We start from the raw sequence: 21,111 nt of genomic DNA on the forward strand, positions 1-21,111 counted from the left end.
TGGGGGCACATAGCATGTCCAGTATTAGCTCCATCCCTCAGTTTCCTCCATTTAGGAGAGATGGTCCATTACGAGCTGGCGATGTGCGACGCTTGACCCGGCAGCATCTCCACGCTGCCTCCCCCGTGGATGGGGTGGCTATCAAATGGGGGCCTCGCCAGGTTCCTCTTCATCATCCTCCTCCTCCTGAGGTGGGCATGCAATCCCCACTGGCAATGCCTGGCCTTCATGGTGGTCTAGCTGTGTAACATGCAGCACACCACAATGAATTAGGATACCTATTGAGCGGTGCCTGTAAACCCGTGGGGGGTAAGTCCTCCTCTCCAGATGGTCCAGGCATCGGTCTGCCTGTAGGAGATGGCATATCTCTGTCAGCATATTCTTTCAGAAGTGCAGCTTTCTCACACACTGCTCCTCAGAGAGCTGGAGGTATGAGCGCTGGTACCTGTAAACTCGTGGGGGGGTAAGCCCTCCTCCCCAGACGTCTTTGGCCTTGCCTCATCCATGGGCCGACATGGCCAAGAGTCCTTCTTCTAGCTTGACGCCGCTTGGCAATAGCATGGATCATGATACGCAGTCAAACCAGTAATGCCCCCATTAAATTCTCTCACTGAAGTAGCAAGGAGACTGTAATGGCAGATAAAACTGCCACTTTCAAGTCCAAGTGTGACTCAGCGTGCTGTGCGCAACTGTTGCAGTCAATGCGACCTGCGATGTAGGATCCTTCTCCCCCCATTTAAATATGCCGCCAATATCGCCTGCTGCACCCTGAGAATGCCTGGTTTTTCAGGCGTTTCCTGGGGTGGGTGCATAATGAAGTGTTTTATTGGCGTAATTTTGCATCTGGGTCACTAGTGGAGCGTTGCACGATGATTGACGTCATGGTCTCAGTGAAACTAGAGGGCTGGGCGGTAAGTTTTTGCGCCTCAGTGAAGATGCTGACTATGACTTGGAGTTCAGTCTCTGAATGTGCGCAGACGCATGCGTCATCTGCGTACTGTAGCTCGACGACAGAGGTTGGGACGGTCTTGGATCTGGCCTGGAGGCGATGAAGGTTGAACAGGTTCCCACTAGTTCTGTAGTTTAGTTCCACTCCAGCGGGAAGCTTGTTGAGTGTGAGGTGGAGCATTGCAGCGAGGAAGGTTGAGAAGAGGGTTGGTGCGATGATGCAGCCCTGCTTGACCCTGCTCCGGAGGTGGATTGGGTCTGTAATGGATCCGTTGGTCAGGATCACAGCTTGCATGTCATCGTGGAGCAGGCGAAGGATGGTAATGAACTTTTGGGGGCAGCTGAAGCGGAGGAGGATGCTCCATAGTCCCTCGCCGTTCAGTGTCAAAGGCCTTCGTAAGGTCAAAAAAGGTCACGTACAAGGGTTGGTGCTGATCCCTGCATTTTTCTTGCAGCTGTCGCACTGTAAAAATCATGTCCGTTGTACCCCATAGAGGACGAAATCCGCACTGCGACTCTCGGAGGAGCTCCTCAGCCACAGGCAGAACACGTTTGAGGAGGATTCTAGCGACGACTTTCCCAGTGGCTGATAACAGGGAGATTCCTCTGTAGTTGCCGCAGTCGGACTTGTCCCCTTTTTTAAAGATGGTCACGATTACTGCATCTCTGAGATCTCCCAGCATACTCTTTTTCTTCCCGATGAGCGAGGGGTCATGCATTTGTGCCAATAGTGCCTCGCCGCCATCCTTTAGCGCTTCAGTGGGAATTCCATCCGCTCCCGTTGCCTTGTTGTTCTTAAGCTGGCGGATGGCCTTTTCTATCTTGAGTCGGGCTGGGGTTTTGCTGAGATGGTGGCGGGTAGCATGCTGCGGGATGGAGTTGAGGACACTTGAGTCAAAGACAGAGTCTCGGTTGAGGAGATCTTCGAAGTGCTCCTTCCAGCGAGACCTGACTGCCTCGGTGTCCTTGATGAGTGTCTCCCTGTTCTTGGCCAGCAGTGGGGTGGGGCCTTGGGTATTTGGGCCGTGGGTGGCCTTGACTGCAGTGAAGAAACCTTGAACATCATGGCTGTCGGCCAGCTGCTGAATCGCCTGTGCTTTCTCCACCCATCATATGTTCTTTAGGTCGCGGGTCTTTTGTTGAACCTCGGCCTTAAGCTGTTTTGCTGCTCCCGAGTTGGGTTGTTTTAGGCTCAGAAATGTGATTCATTAGCACTTGGATCTCCTGGTCATTCTCATCAAACCAGTTCTGGTGTTTTCTGGTTGAATGACCGAGCGTCTCTTTGCAAGCATTGGTTATGGAGGCCTGAAGGGCAGACCAAGCGCTGTGGGCATTCTGCATCTCTGGGTCATCAAGGGTCGCCAGGTTAGCTGTGAGGCGCTGACTGTATAGGGCTCCCTTAGCTGGGTCTTTGAGTGCCCCGGCATTGACTTTATTGCGGCACTGCTTCTGCTGCCATCGCCGCTTTGGGGCTATGTTGATGTAGATGATGGAACGGATTAGGCGGTGGTCCGTCCAGCAGTCGTCAGCTCCTGTCATGGCGCAGGTGATGCACACATCCTTGTGATCCCTGGCTCGGATGATGATATAGTCGAGCAGGTGCCAGTGTTTGGAGCGAGGGTGTTGCCATGATGCCTTGTACTTGTCCCTCTGGCGGAACAAGGTGTTGGTGATGACAAGGTCGTGCTCCAGGCATTTTGTCAGGAGCAAGGTACTGCTGGAATTGGTTTTCCCTACCCCCTCTCTGCCGATCACGCCTCCCCAGAGGGCTATGTCTTTGCCGACCCTGGCGTAGAAGTCGCTGAGGAGGATCAGTTTATCGTCCATAGGGACGCGATATAGGGATTTTTCAAGGTTGGAGTAAAAACCCTCTTTAGGCTCAGCTGTTGCATCGAGCACTGATGACTGTGGCGCATTGGTTCCGGGATAGGGTGAGTCAGAGAGTCATGAGACGTTTGTTAATCCCACAGGGAGAGTCTCTGAGGCGATCGACCAGCTCGTTCTTGATAGCGAAACCGACTCCGTGCAGGCGGCGTTCTTCCTCTGGTATGCCTTTCCAGAAGAAGGCGTAACCTCCACCTTGTTCCTTGAGCTGGCCTTCCCCTTCTCGCCGGGTCTCGCTAAGGGCGGCGATGTCTACATCGGAGCGTCTAAGTTCCCAGGCAACTATGGCGGTGCGGCGTTCCGGCCTGTCGTTGTTGGAGTTGTCCATGAGGGTCCTGACTTTCCAGGTCCCGAACTTCATGTTAGAGGAGTGGAAGATGCCTGTGTGTGAGTTCTTTTAACGTGGGGTGGTCGTTGCACACCGGCTACCACACAGGCTTAACTGAGCAAGGTCTTGATCCAGTGGCAAGGGGGTCCGAGACAACTAGAGACCAGGCACTGCTATATGAGCCTAGTTGCTTATGGCGAGATGCGGGCCGTAAGCTTGGCGCTGAGTAGCGCCCTTCGGTGAGATGGTAGGTGATCTGAGGTTTGGCTGGGGGCAAACATTGGGAAGGTCAGAGGTCCACTTTGTGGGGTGGAGGTCAGGGTGTTCAGAGTGGAAGAAGGAGAGGTCAGAGTGGTCACAGCCATTGTGCTCACTGCGTGCTGGAGAAGAGGCCAGGTCGTCGATGGGGTAGAAGGGCCCAGTCGCCGCAGGACAGGAAGAGGCTGAGCCACTCACAATGCAACAGCTCTACAACTATTTTAGTGAAAAATAGTTGTAGTGCTGTTGCATTGTGAGTGGCTCAGCCTCTTCCCCTCTACAAACCTGTGACCATACTCATAGGTGCATACATTAAAACTCAAAATGAAGATTAATGGGGGGAAGGGGGAAGGATCAAACAGAGGTTTTAAAAATCATGAAAGTTTTAAGGGTAACTTGTGAAAGATTGTTTCCACTTGTTAGCAAATCAGTAACGAGGGGACAGGGTTATCACAAGTTGAGGTAAGTCATAGAATCATAGAATAGAATTATAGAAAGTTACAGCACAGAAAGTAGCCATTCGGTCCATCATGCCTGTGCTGGCTCTTTGAAAGAGCAGTCGTGCTAAGTCCCAGACCTCCGCTTTTTGTCTAGAAACCTGGAATTTCCTCATCCTCAAGTATCTGTCCAACTCCCTTTTAAAGTTATTTATGGTATCAGCATCCACCACCTTTTCAGGTAGAATGTTCCAGATAGCAACAACGCTCTGAGTGAAATCACTTCTTCTCATCTCCCCTCTAGATTGTAGTGTCATTACACCTTACTATAGAATCACACGAGGCATGTACTGCAGACAAGGTCACTACGTGACCTGAACCTTTATTCCCAGGACCAAGAAGTGCTGACCCTGCATGGGACCTCCCTTTATATACCTGGATGACCAGGTGAGGAGTGTCTCCCACAAGTTCACCCCCTGTGCTCAAGGTGTGCATTACTCAGGTCTATACAGTGTACAGTGTTGTTACATAAAGGTTACAGTTATGTGAAGGTTACAAACATGACATCACCTCCCCTCAACGTCTTTGGGTCAAAGATTGAGTCTTTCGGGCGGTCGACGCTCTCTCGTGGAGCGCCGCAGTTGGGGCTCTGGTGGTTGGGCCTTTTTGCCTGAGGTGATTCCGGCCTGTCCGGGCTGGCCGCAGGGGCTGTGCATGCTGGTGAATGTCCTTGTTGCTCGTTCACTGGCAGTGTGGTGTGGGTGACAACTCATGATCTTCCTCAGGTTCCTCAGTGTCCATGCTGAACCTTTTCTTTACTTGGTCCAGATGTTTGCGGCATATTTGCCCATTGTTAAGTCTGACCACTATGACCCTATTCTCCTCTTTGCCAACTATAGTACCCTCAAGCCACTTGGGTCCCAAAGCATGATTGAGAACAAATACAGGGTCATCAATTTCTATGCATCTCCCCACTGAGTTGCGATCATGGCACTCGATTTGGGACTGGCGCTTGCCCTCAACAATGCCTGACAGGTCTGGGTGAATGAGGAACAGCCGCGTTTTAAGCGTGTGTTTCATGAGTAGTTCTACGGGCGGGTCTCTCGTGAGCGAATGCGGGCGGGACCTATAGGCCAGCAGGAGGTGCGATAGGCGGTACTGAAGGGAGGGTCCTTGAATCCGGAGCATGCCCTGTTTTATGATTTGAACCGCACGTTCCGCCTGGCCATTGGAAGCCGGCTTGAAAGGTGCTGTCCAGGCGTGTTTGATAACATTACCCGACATAAACTCCTGGAATTCATAACTAGTGAAACACGGGCCATTATCGCTAACCAGAATGTCCGGCAAGCCGTGGGTTGCAAAGATCATACGCAGACTCTCCGCAGTGGTGAATGTCGTGCACAAATTCAATATGATGCACTTGATCCATTTCGAGTATGCATCGACAAGAATCAGGAACATTTTTCCCATGAACGGGCCTGCGTAGTCTACATGAATACGTGACCATGGCCTGGTGGGCCAAGGCCACAGGCTGAGTGGGGCCTCCCTGGGGGCATTTCCCAGCTGAGAACACGTCGTGCACCTGCGAACCCAGTGTTCCAGGTCTGAGTCAATTCCTGGCCACCATACATGTGACCTGGCAATGGCCTTCATTTGCACGATGCCTGGGTGCTCCGCTGTGGAGTTCCCTGGTGAATGCTTCCCTTCCTTTCTGGGGCATGACTACCCAGCTGCCCCATAGCAGGCAGTCGGCTTGGATGGAGAGCTCATCCATCCATCCGTGAAACGGCCTGACCTCCTCGGGACACGCTCCGTGTGCAGGCGCCCAATCCCCAATCAGGACACATTTCTTTATCAGGGATAGGAGGGGATCTCTGTTGGTCCAGATTTTGATCTGGCGGGCTGTGATGGGGGAGCCTGCGGTGTCGAAAGCCTCAACCATCTCCACGCTTTGTTCCGACGCCCCCTCGGTGGTCGCCAGAGGGAGCCTGCTGAGCGCATCAGCGCAATTTTCGGTTGCTGATCGGTGCCGTATGGTGTAGTCATACGCAGCCAGCTTGAGGGCCCACCACTGTATGCGAGCTGACGCATTGGCATTGACAGCCTTGCTGTCGGACAACAGGGATGTTAACGGCTTGTGGTCCATTTCTAACTCGAACCTTCTGCCGAAAAGGTACTGGTGCATCTTTTTCATCCCGTAGACACATGCAAGTGCTTCCTTTTCAACCATCCCATATCCCCGTTCTGCCTGGGAGAACGACCTGGAGGCATAAACCACAGGTTGGAGTTGGCCTCATCATTACTCTGCTGCAACATGCACCCAACCCCATAGGATGATGCATCACACGTTAAAATCAGTTTCTTACAGGAGTTGTATAAGGTCAACAGCTTGTTAGAACAAAGCAGATTCCGCGCCCGATTGAAAGCCTATTCTTAACAGTCCCTCCAAAACCATTCACAACCCTTACGCAGGAGCATGTGCAACAGCTCCAACAATGTGCTTATGTTTGGCAGAAAGTTCCCGAAGTAGTTCAATAGTCCCAGAAATGACCGCAACTCCGATGTGTTGCCGGGCCTGGGCGCACGATGGATCGCCTCCGTTTTGGATTCGGTAGGCCGGATCCCGTCTGCGGCAACCCTCCTGCCCAAAAACTCGACCTCTGGGGCCAAAAACACACACTTGGACTTCTTTAGTCGCAAGCCTACCTGGTCCAGTCGGTGTAGCACCTCCTCCAGGTTGTGGAGGTGTTCCTCGGTGTCTCGACCCGTGATAAGGATGTCACCTTGGAATACGATTGTTCCAGGGATGGATTTAAGCAAGCTTTCCATGATCCTCTGGAAGATAGCGGCAGCTGACTAAATGCCAAATGGACACCTGTTGTAAACGAATAGCCCCTTGTGCGTAGTGATGGTGGTCAGAAGCTTGGATTCTTCAGCCAGTTCCTGAGTCATGTAGGCCGAAGTGAGGTCCAACTTGGTGAACAGCTTGCCACCTGCCAGCGTAGCAAAAAGATCCTCCACTTTCGAAAGCAGGTATTGGTCCTGTAGTGACACTCGGTTGATGGTGGCCTTGTAGTCGCCACAAATCCTGACCGAGCCATCCGCTTTAAGGACAGGAACGATGGGAATTCAACAGGCGAAATTATGCCCTCTCTTAACAGCCTGTCCAACTCACTCTCAATTCTCTCACGCATCACATACGGCACGGCTCTGGCTTTGTGGTGCACTGATCTGGCGTCCGGGGTGATGCGTATCACTACTTTGGTGCCCTTAAAGGTCCCGACATCTGGTTGAAAAAGTGGCTCGAATTTCTGTAGGACCTGTGAGCATGAACTTCGCTCCAGATGAAATGGCATGCACATCCCCCCATTTCCAGTTCATCTCAGCTAGCCAGCTCCTCCCCAAGAGCGTGGAGCCATTCCCCGGGACAATCCAGAGTGGCAGCCGGTTCTCCGATCCATTGTGTGTGACCACCAAGTTTGCACTGCCTAATACTGGGATGATCGCTCTGGTGTACGTCCGTAGCTGCGTGTCAATGCGTTCCAGTTTGGGCCTGTTAGCTTTGAGTGGCCATAGTTTTTTAAATTGTTGGGCATTCATAAGTGACTGGCTGGCTCCTGTGTCCAGCTCCATATGTACCAGGATGCCATTTAGTAGAACTTTCATCATCATAGGTGGCGTCTTGGTGTACGAGCTGTGGACGTCTGCCACACGAACCCGCTGGACTTCAGCGTCCATAGCTTTGCCCCAAGCATCACCCTGCCTTGCAGACCCCTCGTCTGTTTCCTCTGCCTCGTAAACTAGCCTCGCTACGGGCTTTCTGCACATTCTGGCCAGATGTCCACTGAAGTTACAGTTTCTACAGATAAATTGTTGAAACCTACAGGTTTTCGCAGCATGTCTGCCACCGCATCTCCAGCATGAGCTGAGATTGTTGTGAACAAAGGAACTGTTAACAGGCATTCCTCTCTGATTGTCTCTTTGATTATTCCTGAGCACTCTGTTGCTGAGTGTCAATGGTCTCATCCCGGGACGCATTGTTCATTGTGATGGCGTGAATTGCCGATCCCCCTGCCATTGTCTCTGTTGCTGGCCCACCCTAGAGCCTGTTGCTTCCTGGGCAGTGTTGAATTGCCCTTGCCTGCCTGCGGGGTTCTGTGTCTCGTTTACAATATTAACTCCTGGTCCACGTTGGAACCAGGGCTGCGTGCGGAAATTATCTTGGGCTCCTCTTCCCCTGCCATGAAGGTCTGAGCTATCAGCGTTGCCCTTTCCAAAGTCAAGTCCTTGGTCTCAATAAGCTTCCTGAAAATCCCAGTATGACCAATGCCCTCAATGAAGAAATCCATTAACATCTCCCCCCTGCAGGTGTCTGTGAACTTACATAGGTTGGCCAAATGCCGAAAGTCTGCAACGAAGTCCGATATGCTTTGTCCCTCCCGACGCCGATGTGTCTAGAACCGGTGCCGGGCCATGTATACTGCTCGCCGGTTTGAGGTCCTCACCGATCAGAGTGCTGAGCTCTTCAAAGGACTTGTCTGCCGGCTTCTCGGGTGCGAGCAGGTCTTTCATCAGCGCGTACGTCTTGGATACACAGCTGGTCAGTAGATGCGCCCTCCATTTGCCAGCCGCTTCCTCTCCCAGCCAGTCCTTCGTGACAAAGCTCTGCTGGAGCCTCTCAACGAAATCGTCCCAGTCCTCACCAACACAGTATCGTCCCTCTGTGCTACCGGTGGCTATCCTCATGGGTCATTGATTCCCGTTTCTCGTCGCCAAATGTCGTGTCCTTACACCTTACTATAGAATCACACGAGGCATGTACTGCAAATAAGGTCACTACGTGACCTGAACCTTTATTCCCAGGACCAAGAAGTGCTGACCCTGTGGGACCTCCCCTTATATACCTGGATGACCAGGTGAGGAGTGTCTCCCACAAGTTCACCCCCTGTGGTCAAGGTGTGCATTACTCAGGTCTATACAGTGTAGCGTGTTGTTACATAAAGGTTACAGTTATGTGAAGGTTACAAACATGACATAGATCTTTTGACAATGATTTTAAATCTAGGACCTCTGGTTATTGACCCACTTGCCAGAGGGAATAGTTTTTTCTCTATCTACTCTATCAAAACTTCTCATCATCCTGAAAATCTCTATTAAGTCATCTTTTAACCTTCTCTGTTCCAAGGAGATCAGTCCTAACTTTTCCAACCTCTCCTCATAACACAAGTCCTTCATCCCTGGTAACATCCTGGTAAACCTCCTCTGTACCTTTTCTAAGGCTTTACATCTTGCATTAAGTGTGGAGCCCAAAATGGTCCACAGTACGCCAGCTGAGGCCTAATCAGTGATTTACAAAGTTCTAGCATGATCTCTTTGTATTCTATTGCGTGCGGCAAACCAGTCCCATCCACCCTTTCCCTCAACAACTGTTTGTCCCACCTGTGATAGGGACTGTAGTTCTCGTATTGGACTGTTCAGTCACCTAAGAACTTATGTTAAGAGTGGAAGCAAATTTTCCTCGATTCCGAGGGACTGCCTATGATGATGATATGATTCTATTCCTCTATTTATAAACCCAAGTAACTCATATGCTTTCTTAACCACCTTTTCAACTTGCCGTGGCACCTTTAAAGACTTGTGTATATGGACACCATCTCTGCTCATTTACACTTTACAAAATTGTGCCAATTATAATATACTGTCTTTCTATATTAGTCCACTTCACACTTCTCCTCATTGAACGCCATGGTTCTACCCATTTTACTATCCTGGCTATGTCATCCTGAAGCCTACAACTATCCTCATCACTATCTAATTCTTTGCCAAGTTTTGTATCATCAGCAAATTTTATAATGCTGCTCTCTACACCTGAGTCTAGGTTGTTTATAAAAACTGAAAAGGGTAATGGACCCAAAACTGACCTTTGAGGAACGCCACTGCAAACCACCTCCCAGTCTGAAAAACCACCATGCTTTGCTTCCTGTCACTGAGCCACTTTCCCCTTAATTCCATGGACTTCCATCTTAAGTCAGTAGAATTTTTTTTTAAAACAGAGGTTTATTAAAACATGGGAATGTTTTATTACAAGTGCCCATTGAGGCAGAGACTAGCATCATTTAGGAGGCATTGGAGCAGTGTATTTTTGGCATTTAATGGTGTCTAGCATTCAATGAAATAATTTATGGAAATATAAATGTTTTTGAGAGTATTATAGTAAAAGAAAATATGTTGCGTAGGCAACATATTTGGCAGCATAATGAAGGTACTCCATTATTTTGTAACAATTTGATTTAATTCAGCCTTAAAAAAGTGAATATACAGGTTCGACCTCCCGAATCTGGCAACCTCGGGACTGAGGCCAAGCTGGTTTTTGGGTTTTTCCGGACTTTGGAACGTGTTTCTGATGTTCCGAAGTCTGGAAACGCCCGACCCAGGTTCGGGTATTTCCGGATTTCGGAATGTCAGAAGCGCGTCCCGAGTCCAGAAAAGCCTGGGCCCAGGTTGTGATATTTCCGGTTTTTGGACGTCATCTCGTAGTTCTTCTCTTCGCAGGCCTTGTAGTCCTCGCTTCTTCACAACTCCCTCTCTTGTTTTTGCAACGCAGTAGGCCTGTACTCTGTAACTGTACTTAATGTGAGCTTCCCGGACTGTATCTTTTGCTACCATCTTTAAATTTGAAAAAGAATGTACAGTACTCAAAGCATGAAATATAATAACGGATTTTATTTATAAAACAGTTAAGTTATGAAACACAGTATAAAACAGTAAATTAAGGCTTTTATTTGTTAAACAGAGTGAAAATAAACAGGCACAGTTACAATTGGCTGGAGGTTGTGCTTGAGGTACAGGGCTCAGCTATGATGTGTGGGGCTAATGATGGGCCAGCAATAGGATTATCAAATGTGGAAATTACTGGTGTAGTTGCATGCTGTAGGTCTTGGGCCTTCTGTTGCGACCTCTTTTGAAAGATATTTAAAATTGTTGATTGTTTAAATAATTTGGGCTTTTCTTTCACTAATCTTTCCCGAATTTTGTAGACCTGCAGTATTTCTTCTTCACTTATGAAACTTCGTTGCTCTAAGGCGTAAATTAATTCTTGGCAAAGATTGATTGCTTTGTCAATCGGCACTTTTTCGACTATCACAGGCATCATCATCCTCACTGCTTTCATCCTTTTCTTCTGGATGCAAAACCTTCTGCATGATTTCTTCATCTGTCACTGTATGCACAATGGAAGCATCGTTGTCTATATCCATGACTTCTGCGACATCGTCCTCATTCAATTCCTGCGCAGCTTCGCAAGTCAGCCCTCTTGCATAATCTAAAAGTTGAGCAATCATTGCTTTCTCCCTGGACACATGAAAGTCTTGAAAGTCCTGAGGAGCATCATCAGCATCATCATTGTCAGCAAACATAGTTGATGGCCAGATGTTATGCCAAGCATTGACCAAGGTGTCTGCAGTTACCAAGTTCCATGCATCTGCAGCTGCCCATATGGCGTCCTTGATAGAGAAGGTTTTTGAGAAAGCTTTTATTCCCATGTCTGTGTTCACAGCATTAAGCAAACACTTCGTAAATACGTTTTTATAGAGACACTTCATCGATCTCAAAATTCCTTGGTCCATTGGCTGTATCAGTGATGTAACATTTGGAGGTAAGTAGATTCCATGGACATTATCCTTTACCAGAAGCTCAGCATCATGTGCTGAGCAATTGTCCAGCAACAAGTATATTTTGCAGTTTTCCTCAAGACCAGCTTCCGTGCAATGAGCATGCGCCTAATGGACAAAATTCTTCTCAAACCAGTTCAGAAAGATTACCCTGGTTACCCATGCTTTTTTATTGGCATAATAATGCACTGTTATACTCTCAAACCCTTGAAACATTTTGGACGTGGTTTCTCCCAATGACCATAAGTTTACACTTATGTGTCCCAGCCGCATTTGCAGCAGCAAGCACAGTCAACCTATCCTTGGCATCTTTTACGCCTGCTAGCTAAGTTTCTTCTGCTGCTGCTAATGTCTTTCGCGGTACGTAGCGCCAAAACAGTGCTGTCTCGCCAGCATTGTACATTGGCTCAGGTAAAATGTTTTCAGCAGCAACTCATCAATATAATTTTCAGCTGCCTCATGATCTGCTGAGGCTTTCTCACCACATACTTTCAGTTGCCTTATACCATGACGCCTTTTAAATTGGGCTAGCCAACCATAAGAGTACTCACATGGAGCTTCAATCCCCAGTTGTGCATGGAATATTTTAGCTTGTTGCACCACCATTGGGCCAGATAAAGTAACCTTTTCACTTCGTTTCTGTCATCACCACTCCATCACTGCTCGATCTAAATCACATTTCGGCTTATGCATACTTTTTCTCTTACTCATTTCCTTATGAACATCACTTTCCGCATCAAACTTCATGAGCTGTCTTTCTGTTTTCTAATATCATAGATGGTGGAGAGTCCAACACCATACTCCTCACTCAATCTTCTCACTGAAGCACCTCTATCTAATCTCTGAAGTAACTCAACTTTCTTGGCAATCGAAAGTGAACTATGCTTCCTCTTAACTTCATCTGACCCCATTGGAGTACAGGTACGAGTATCTGTTGGCCATTTTGACATGTTTGCAATGACAACACAAATTCACAATCTTTACCTGTGCAGATCTTTAAATCGGGAAAAACACCACAGCAATGGTGTCAGGTGGGGTGGGGTCTGATCATGGGGTGTAGGTGGGTCAGCTGAGGTAGCCCTATAATGTTTAATGCCACTAATTTTTTTTTAAATGCTGAAATTAAAAGTGCATGTACAGTACAGGTGCAGGTAGTATTTTTTATTAAAATCGCGGTGAGGTCGGGTAAGCTCGGGTGAGGTCGGGTCAGCTCGGGCGAGGTCGGGTCAGCTTCGCTCAGAGTCATGGGGCGTGGTGATCCGATCACGCGGTTGCTGCTTTGGGGAGCTGCAGTGTGCTGTGCAGTTGGTTCTGGCCGGGGACTTGCGTGCGGGAGGGAACTTGCGGCGTGCAGGAGTGGACTTGCGTGTGGGAGGAAACTTGTGCGCGGGAGGGAACTTGCGTGCGGGAGGGAACTTGCGTGCGGGAGGAAACTTGCGCGTGGGAGCTTGGTTGATTCTGACTGTAGGGGCTGTGTGCTGTGCAGAATTGATTCTGGCCGAAGGATCTGTGTGCTGTGCAGAATTGAAACTGGCCGAAGAGTCTGTGTGCTGTGCAGAGTTGATTCTGGCCAGGGACTTGTGTGCTTTGCAAAGTTGCCACGGACCCAGGAGCAGCGGTGCGGTGACTGTGAAGATCTGGCCTGGAACAGGTAAGATTGGCGTTTTTATTCTTGTAATATTATTAACTGTACAGTAGTTGGATTTAATTTTTTGACTTTTCACTAGGCCCGGCTGGAGGTGGAAACGGTTTGACAGGGTGTCCGGATTCCGGAACATTTTACGGATTCTGGACGACCCTGTTCTCAGAAAGCAAAGGTATTAACACCAATGCTTCGTCCTGCATCCAAAGATGGGCACTAACGTTATCTGCGTATGATTATGTAATCCGCCACAGACCAGGCACTAAAAACTGTTGTGATGCCCTCAGTCGGCTACCATTGTCCACCACAGGGTGGAAATGGTGCAATCCGCAGACTTGTTCCTTGTAATGGATGCTTTTGAGAGCGAGGGGTCACCCATCACGGCTCGCCAGATCAGGACCTGGACCAGCCCGGACCCTGTGCTATCACTAGTAAAAAGCTGTGTCCTCAATGGGAGCTGATCGGCGGTCCCAGGCGAAATGCAAGATGAAATTAAGCCGTTCCACCGACGCAAGGACGAAATGTCCATCCATTCAGATTGCCTCCTATGGGGGAATCGTGTAATTTTGCCATAAAAAGGCAAGGAAACGTTTATACGCGACCATCACAGTACCCACCCAGGGGCATAGTCATGATGAAGGCTATTGCCAGGTTGCACGTTTGGTGGCCCGGCATTGACTCGGAATTGGAGTCATGCGTACACCAATGTAACACTTGCTCACAGTTGAACAATGCACCAAGGGAGGCCCCACTTAGTCTGTGGTCATGGCCCTCCAAACCATGGTCAAGAGTCCACGTAGATTTCACTGGCCCCTTTCCAGGAAAGATGTTCCTAGTAGCAGTGGACGCTTACTCTAAATGGATTGAATGTATAATGATGTCATCATGTACGTCCACTGCCACCATTGAAAGCTTCCGGGCCATGTTTGCTACCCATGGTTTGCCCGACAATGGACCATGCTTCACCAGCTCGAAATTTAACGAGTTCATGACCTGCAAGCATGTCAGGTCTGCGCCATTTAAGCCCGCATCCAATGGTCAAGCGGAACGGGCAGTCCAAACCATCAAGCAGAGCTTGAAATGCGTGACGGACGGTTCCCTGCAGACCCGGTTATCTCGAATTCTGCTCAGCTACCGCACGCGACCCCACTCGCTTACCGGGGTTCCCCCTACAGAATTGCTAATGAAGAGAGCACTCAAAACCAGGCTCTCCTTAGTCCACCCGGATCTCAATGATCATGTAGAAATCCAGTGTCACCGGCATAACATGTACCACAATCGCGCAGCTGTATTACGCGACATTGAAGTTAATGAACCTGTGTTTCTTAATTATGGTCATGGTCCCAAATGGGTTGCTGGCATTGTGTTTTCCAAGAAGGGGAATAGAGTGTTTGTTGTCAAACTTCTGAATGGACAAACGTGCAGAAAACACTTGGATCAAACCAAACTGTGGTTCACTGACAACCAAGAACAGTTTGAAGAGGACATTACCATCATTGATCCACCCACACACACCCAACCAGCAATCGACCTCGCAGTCAACCAGGAGGATGAACCCACCATGCCAGACAGTCCGATCAGACCAGCCACACCACAGTGCAGCAATGATCCGACCAACTCACCCATGCCAGGAGTTCAACTCAAGTGATCAACCCGGGAACGCAGAGCCCCGGATCACCTCAACTTGTAAATAACCTGTACATAAGACTTTGGCGGGGGGGGGGGGGGGGGGCGGGGAAATGATGGAATGATGTTATGTATGTAAACATTACCAATGTGTAAGACTTGCCACCAGGTGGGAGACCTGGGCCAGCAGGTATAAAAGGCAGTCTACCTCCTCCTTCACAACAGTTTGAGCTTAAGATATACAGTCTTGTGGAGTTATTCTAAATGTAACAATAACAATACAAGAAATATCACAATCCTGTATATTTTATATACATCCTATATATATATATATATACACATCAGTCCTTCTATTACATCTAGCAGTGTTCTGCATTTTGACTAACAGTCGATGCCATACTAACCTGACTGGTAAACTTTGGGTAGAGAGTGCTCTCCAGATCTCCAACCTGTAGTGATTCAGATACCTCCATGGTCCAGAAGGTCTGGCAGCCCGCAATAACTACCTGACCAGGCCAGATCAGGACCCACTCTGCACGAAGGGTCTACATAAAACAGCATTGTGTTAGTGTATATGTAGGATTCATTATTTGATAATAATAATCAGACAGTCCCAAATAGCAGAATGGAAAGGGCCGAACAACTGTTGCAGTCCAGGGAGCTGGATGCCAATGTTTTGTATATTGGTACATAGCGGATGGCGCATTTCCAGCTCATAATGTGTGTGCACTTCCTGTCCACCATTTTGGAGGTTTAAGAGTGCAAGGTACAAAGAAGGGGAAAAAAAGGTTAGTGAAAATATTTAGAAGTTTTTTTTTTTACAGAGACTTACCTGGATGGGGTTCCTTGAAGGTGATCTGGTGTTTTTTCTTTTTTGTTTCCTATGATTTTTATTTTCAGGTCTTCCACCCTCCCTGGGTCAGTCTCCATCCTTGGCGGTACTTGGTTGTCAAAAGCCTTTGCCGCCGAGATTGAGAGTTCTTGCCCGCTGCCGCCCAGATTGACCACATAAGCCATTGTTTGGCTGCCAGGCGGTAATGCCATCTCTTTTCAAGGAATCTTCCAGGCAACGTACCACCTGGTGTCTCGGCGGCCATCAGCGATCCTTTGGGTGGCACTTGGACGGGCCTTGGCCTTCATCAATTTCAGCCCATTAATGTTAGCAAGCGATAATGGGGGCTAAATTAAATTAATTACTCAAAATCATTACTTGCTAGCATCAGTTAAAGCTAGCCTGCACTGCTTAAAGCTGGGGCGCGACAGATCGTAGCCAGATCCGGAGCGAGGACATTTGCTTGGGCAAGATTGCGGTATTTAAGCATATCTTGCCCAGCAAATGTCCTCAAAAATCTTGTGTCTGATAAAAGCAGGCGCATAGCCTACTTTTACAGGCGGAAGTGGTTTAAAACACACAAAAACATATTAAAATAAAGTTATGAAAACATATTTTACTGTTAAAAACCCTCCCCACTACGGTAAGTTTATTTTAAGACATAATTTTAAAAACTTTTTTAAAAATTGGGAATTTTTTAATTACATTAATAACTAATTTAAATGAATCTTAAATATGTAGTGTATATTTTCTATTTTTTAGTAGTGTTTTGTGTGTTGGGGGGGGTTTCTCATTCATAATAATGGGAACTCCAACTTACAGAGTTCCCATTTATGAATGAGAAAATACTGTACCTTGATTGGCTGCCCAGAGCTATGTGACTCCAGCTTACGGATGTCCGTACGAGCACGCGCTACGATGTGCAAGGAGAGGAGGCCTGTGGACCGGAATCTCGAGCCGACGCAGCGGCTTCGGGTAGGTGCGCATTTTTTTTCTAAAATCTATCGAACGCCTGCGGAAAGGAGAAAGCGGGATTTCTGGGCCAAGATTCTTACATCTGGATATATTTTCAATGATCGTGCGATGTTATCCTTCACGCTCGCTTTCATAACCTTTTCTACCTCCAGCAGCCAGTCCTCCACATTTCCTGTGGGGTAGATTTTTCTGAATAGTTCAATCACCTCTCCTTCTGCTGAGTACATATGTGTGATGCGCAGGTCCTCCTGGAACTGTAACTGTAAAAAAAAAACAGAAACAATGTTATTAAACCCTTATTTTAAAGTAACAAAATGAAAAACAGAATCTCAATTTTTTTATTCGCAAGGCCAGCATTTGTTGCCCGTCCCTAATTGCCTTTGAGAAGGTGATGGTGATCCGCCTTCTTGGACCGCTGCAGTCCTTGTGGTGAAGGTGCTCCCACAGTGCTGTTAGGGAGTTCCAGAACTTTGACCAAGTGATAATGAAGGGATGGGGATATATTTCCAAGTCTGGATGGTGCTCCATGTAAAGAAATGTTAAGTGAGACCAGTTTTAAACAGACCTGCCTCAGACCAATCAATAACTAGAGAGGCCTCAGACTTTTCTGCTTCCCTAAGAACCTGTAGGGACAATGTACTGCCCAGCACAAGGCCTTGTCAAGATTGGATCTCACTCCGCTAATTTTGGATCGTCGCCGAAGCTCTTCAGCGATCTCCCCTCAGCCTTGATGACCGATGGCAAAACATAAGAACACAAGAAATAAGAGCATGAGTAGACCATTTGGCCCCTCGAGCCTTTTCCGCCATTCAATAAGATCATGGCTGATCTGATCATGGACTCAGCTCCAACTTCCCTGCCCGCTCCCCATAACCCTTTACTCCCTTATCGCTCAAAAATCTATCTTAAATATATTCAATGACCTAGCCTCCACAGCTCTCTCGGGCAGAGAATTCCACAGATTTACAACCCTCTGAGAGAAGAAATTTCTCTTCATCTCAGTTTTAAATGGGTGGCCCCTTATTCTGAGACTATGTCCCCTGTCACGTATCTCACATTACTATATATAACTGTATCTTACTATGCTATACATGACTGTAACTGGATATGACCTGTAACAATAAGCATACCTTACCACCAGGGGTGCACTTGCAGAAGACACTCCATACCTGTCCAACTGAGGTATATAAAGGGAGGTCTCAGGCAAGTGCAGCACTGGAGAGCTGGAATTAAAGGTCCTGATTGACCTTGACTTCAGCATGTGTCTCGTGTAAGTCAGTACATTAGAGTCAGGACTTAACATCCCCTAGTTTTAGTTTCCCCTATGAGTGGAAATATCCTCTGCATCCACATTGTCGAGCTCCCTCATAATCTTGTAAGTTTCAATAAGATCACCGCTCATTCTTCTGAACTCCAATGAGTATAGGCCCAAACTACTCAACCGATCTTCATAAGTCAACCCCCCTTATCTCCGGAATCAACCTAGTGAACCTTCTCTGAACAGCCTCCAATGCAATTATATCCTGTAAATACGGAGACCAAAACTGCACGTAGTACTCCAGATGTGGCTTCATTAATACCCTGTACAGTTGTAGCAGAACTTCTCTGCTTTTGTACTCTATCCCCCTTGCAATAAAGGCCAACATTCCATTTGCCCTCCTCACAAATTGCTTTCCCACCTATCTTTGTATCATCAGCATACTAACTTTTTGTGTTTCATGCACAAGGACCCCCAGGTCTCTCTGTACTGCAGCACTTTGCAATTTTTCTCCATTTAAATTATAATTTGCTTTTCTATTATTTCTGCCGAAGTGGATAAGCTCACATTTTCCCACATTATACTCAATCTGCCAAATTTTTGCCCACTCACATAGCCTGTTTATATCCCTTTGCAGATTTTTTGTGTCCTCCTCACAATTTGCTTTCCTACCCAACTTTGTATCATCAGCAAACTTGGCTACATTACATTTGGTCCCTTCATCCAAGTCATTAATATAGATTGTAAATAGTTGAGGACCCAGCACCGATCCCTGCGACACCCCACTAGTCACTGTTTGCCGATCGAAAAATGACCGGTTTATCCCGACTCTCTGTTTTCTGTTAGTTAGCCAATCCTCTATCCGTGCTAATATATTACCCCCAATCCCATGAGCTTTTATTTTGGGCAGTAACCTCTTATGTGGCACCTTATCGAATGCCTTCAGGAAATCCAAATACACCACATCCACTGGTTCCCTCTTATCCACCCTGCTCGTTACATCCTCAAAGAACTCCAGCAAATTTGTCCAACATGATTTTCGTTTCATAAAACCATACTGACTCTGCTTGATTGAATCATGCTTTTCCAAATATCCCGCTACTGCTTCCTTAATAATGGACTCCAGTATTTTCCCAATGACAGATGTTAGGCTAACTGGTCTATCGTTTTCTGCTTTTTGTCTGCCTCCTTTTTTAAATAGCTTGGAAGAATGCTTGGAAGAACTCTGACATATGGAATGAATTCCTTATAAAGGACCCCAAAGTACAATCTGGATGAGGAAACATTCCTCACAAACAGTGGACAACCATCAACTGTCTCAGAACCGGTCATGGTAGAAGCTGCCACCTTTTCCATAGATGGAAAATTAAAGTATCCCCATCATAAGAACATGAGAACATAAGAAATAGAAGCAGGAGTAGGCCATACGGCCCCTCGAGCCTACTCTGCTATTTAATAAGATCATGGCTGATCTGATCATGGACTCAGCTCCACTTCCCCGCCCGTTCCCCATAACCACTTAGCCCCTTATCATTTAAGAAATTGTCTATTTCTGTCTTAAATTTATTCAATGTCCCAGCTTCCACAGTTCTCTCAGGCAGCGAATTCCACAGATTTACAACCCTCTGAGAGAAGAAATTTCTTCTCATCTCCGTTTTAAATGGGCGGCCCCTTATTCTAAGATCATGTCCTCTAGTTCTAGTCTCCCCCATCAGTGGAAACATCCTCTCTGCATCCACCTTGTCAAGCCCCCTCATAATCTTATACGTTTCGCTAAGATCACCTCTCATTCTTCAGAACTCCAATGAGTAGAGGCCCAACCTACTCAATCTTTCCTCTTAAGTCAACCCCCTCATCTCCGGAATCAACTTTGTGAACCTTCTCTGAACTGCCTCCAAAGCTAGTATATCATTTCGTAAATATGGAAACCAAAACTGCACGCAGTATTCCAGGTGTGGCCTCACCAATACCCTGTATAACTGTAGCAAGACTTCCCTGCTTTTATACTCCATCCCCTTTGCAATAAAGGCCAAGATACCATTGCTTCACTTGCTGTACTGCATACTATCCTTTTGTGTTTCATGCACAAGTACCCCCAGGTTACTGCGGCACTTTGCAATCTTTCTCCATTTAAATAATAACTTGCTCTTTGATTTTTTCTGCCAAAGTGCATGACCTCACACTTTCCAACATTATACTCCATCTGCCAAATTTTTGCCCACTCACTTAGTCTGTCTATGTCTTTTTGCAGATTTTTTGTGTCCTCCTCACACGTTGCTTTTCCTCCCATCTTTGTATCGTCAGCAAACTTGGCTACGTTACACTTATTCCCTTCTTCCAAGTCGTTCATATATGTGACTGTGGAGCTCCTAATCAGACCCTGGAGCACTTCATTGAGTACTGGCCTCAGAGGAAATTCGCAGGCAGCCTACAAGATATTCACCGGAAGCTTTGGCCTGGATATCTTAGATATTGACATTTGATTTGCTTTGTTACTACCATACCAATGTAGAAGATGACGACTCTGCTAATGAGTAATGAAACAAAATGGCTCAGGTGGGAAATGTGAAATGTCACTCTAGTGCAGTAAGAAGCGCTTTTGGGTGGAGATACCCTGTTAGGGTAGTGTAAAGGGAGGTTTGCTCTGCATCTAATTGTGTTTATGCTAACCTGGGAGCGCTTGATGTTGACGTTGGGTGTCCAATATTGTAAAAAGGTACTAAGTCTGAATCAGGAAAATAATGGCCCATTTGTTTGACTTTAGTTGTAGGCAAGTTGCTCGAAAGGATCATTAGAGATGCACTGTTCGACCATCTTAAAAGAGAAGGGTTATTAGGGAATGTCATCATGGCTTCTGAAAGAAGGTCTTGCAAGTTAATTGAAATTTTTGAGGAAGTTACAAAGTTGCTGAATATTAGAAGCCATAAACAGAAAGTAGTTATTAATGGTAGAGGCTCTGTGTTGAAACCAGTCACTTGTGAAGCCCAATATGGATTTACCAGCTCTATCGATGATCTGGATGAAGGCATTAAGGGAACTATCTGCATGTTTTCAAATGAGACAAGGTATGTGCATGCAGTTTTAGATGCCATGGGCTAGACTTCCCACTTTTTTTGCATCGATACCGCCCACTTAACGTCCATTTTAACGCTGAGAAGAGGTATTACGGCCAGATATCGCCCATTTAGACACAAAATGGAAACTAACGCCCACTTATCGCCCAGCGTTACTTTCAGCATGTAATTAACGCCGA

At 47.2% G+C, this 21,111-nt stretch overlaps 1 protein-coding gene across 8 annotated transcripts in view; it reads right to left on the reverse strand.

Annotated features, from left to right (window-relative positions):
• dnah1 (dynein, axonemal, heavy chain 1) overlaps nucleotides 1-21,111 on the reverse strand; it is a 668,552-nt gene that overhangs the window by 372,663 nt on the left and 274,778 nt on the right. For all 8 annotated transcript variants that reach the window (XR_011596078.1, XM_070895813.1, XM_070895814.1 and 5 more), the window contains 2 exons: nucleotides 16,681-16,860; nucleotides 15,198-15,338 (listed from right to left, as the gene is read on the reverse strand). Coding sequence is in view for 7 of the 8 variants with exons in the window: in XM_070895813.1 (XP_070751914.1) it covers nucleotides 15,198-15,338; nucleotides 16,681-16,860 (321 nt within the window). In the remaining variant the exon portion in view is untranslated. The remainder of the gene's footprint in view (nucleotides 1-15,197; nucleotides 15,339-16,680; nucleotides 16,861-21,111) is intronic.

This window comes from Pristiophorus japonicus, chromosome 12 (assembly GCF_044704955.1).
Source record: "Pristiophorus japonicus isolate sPriJap1 chromosome 12, sPriJap1.hap1, whole genome shotgun sequence".
In the NCBI taxonomy this organism is placed as follows: Eukaryota; Metazoa; Chordata; class Chondrichthyes; family Pristiophoridae; genus Pristiophorus; species Pristiophorus japonicus.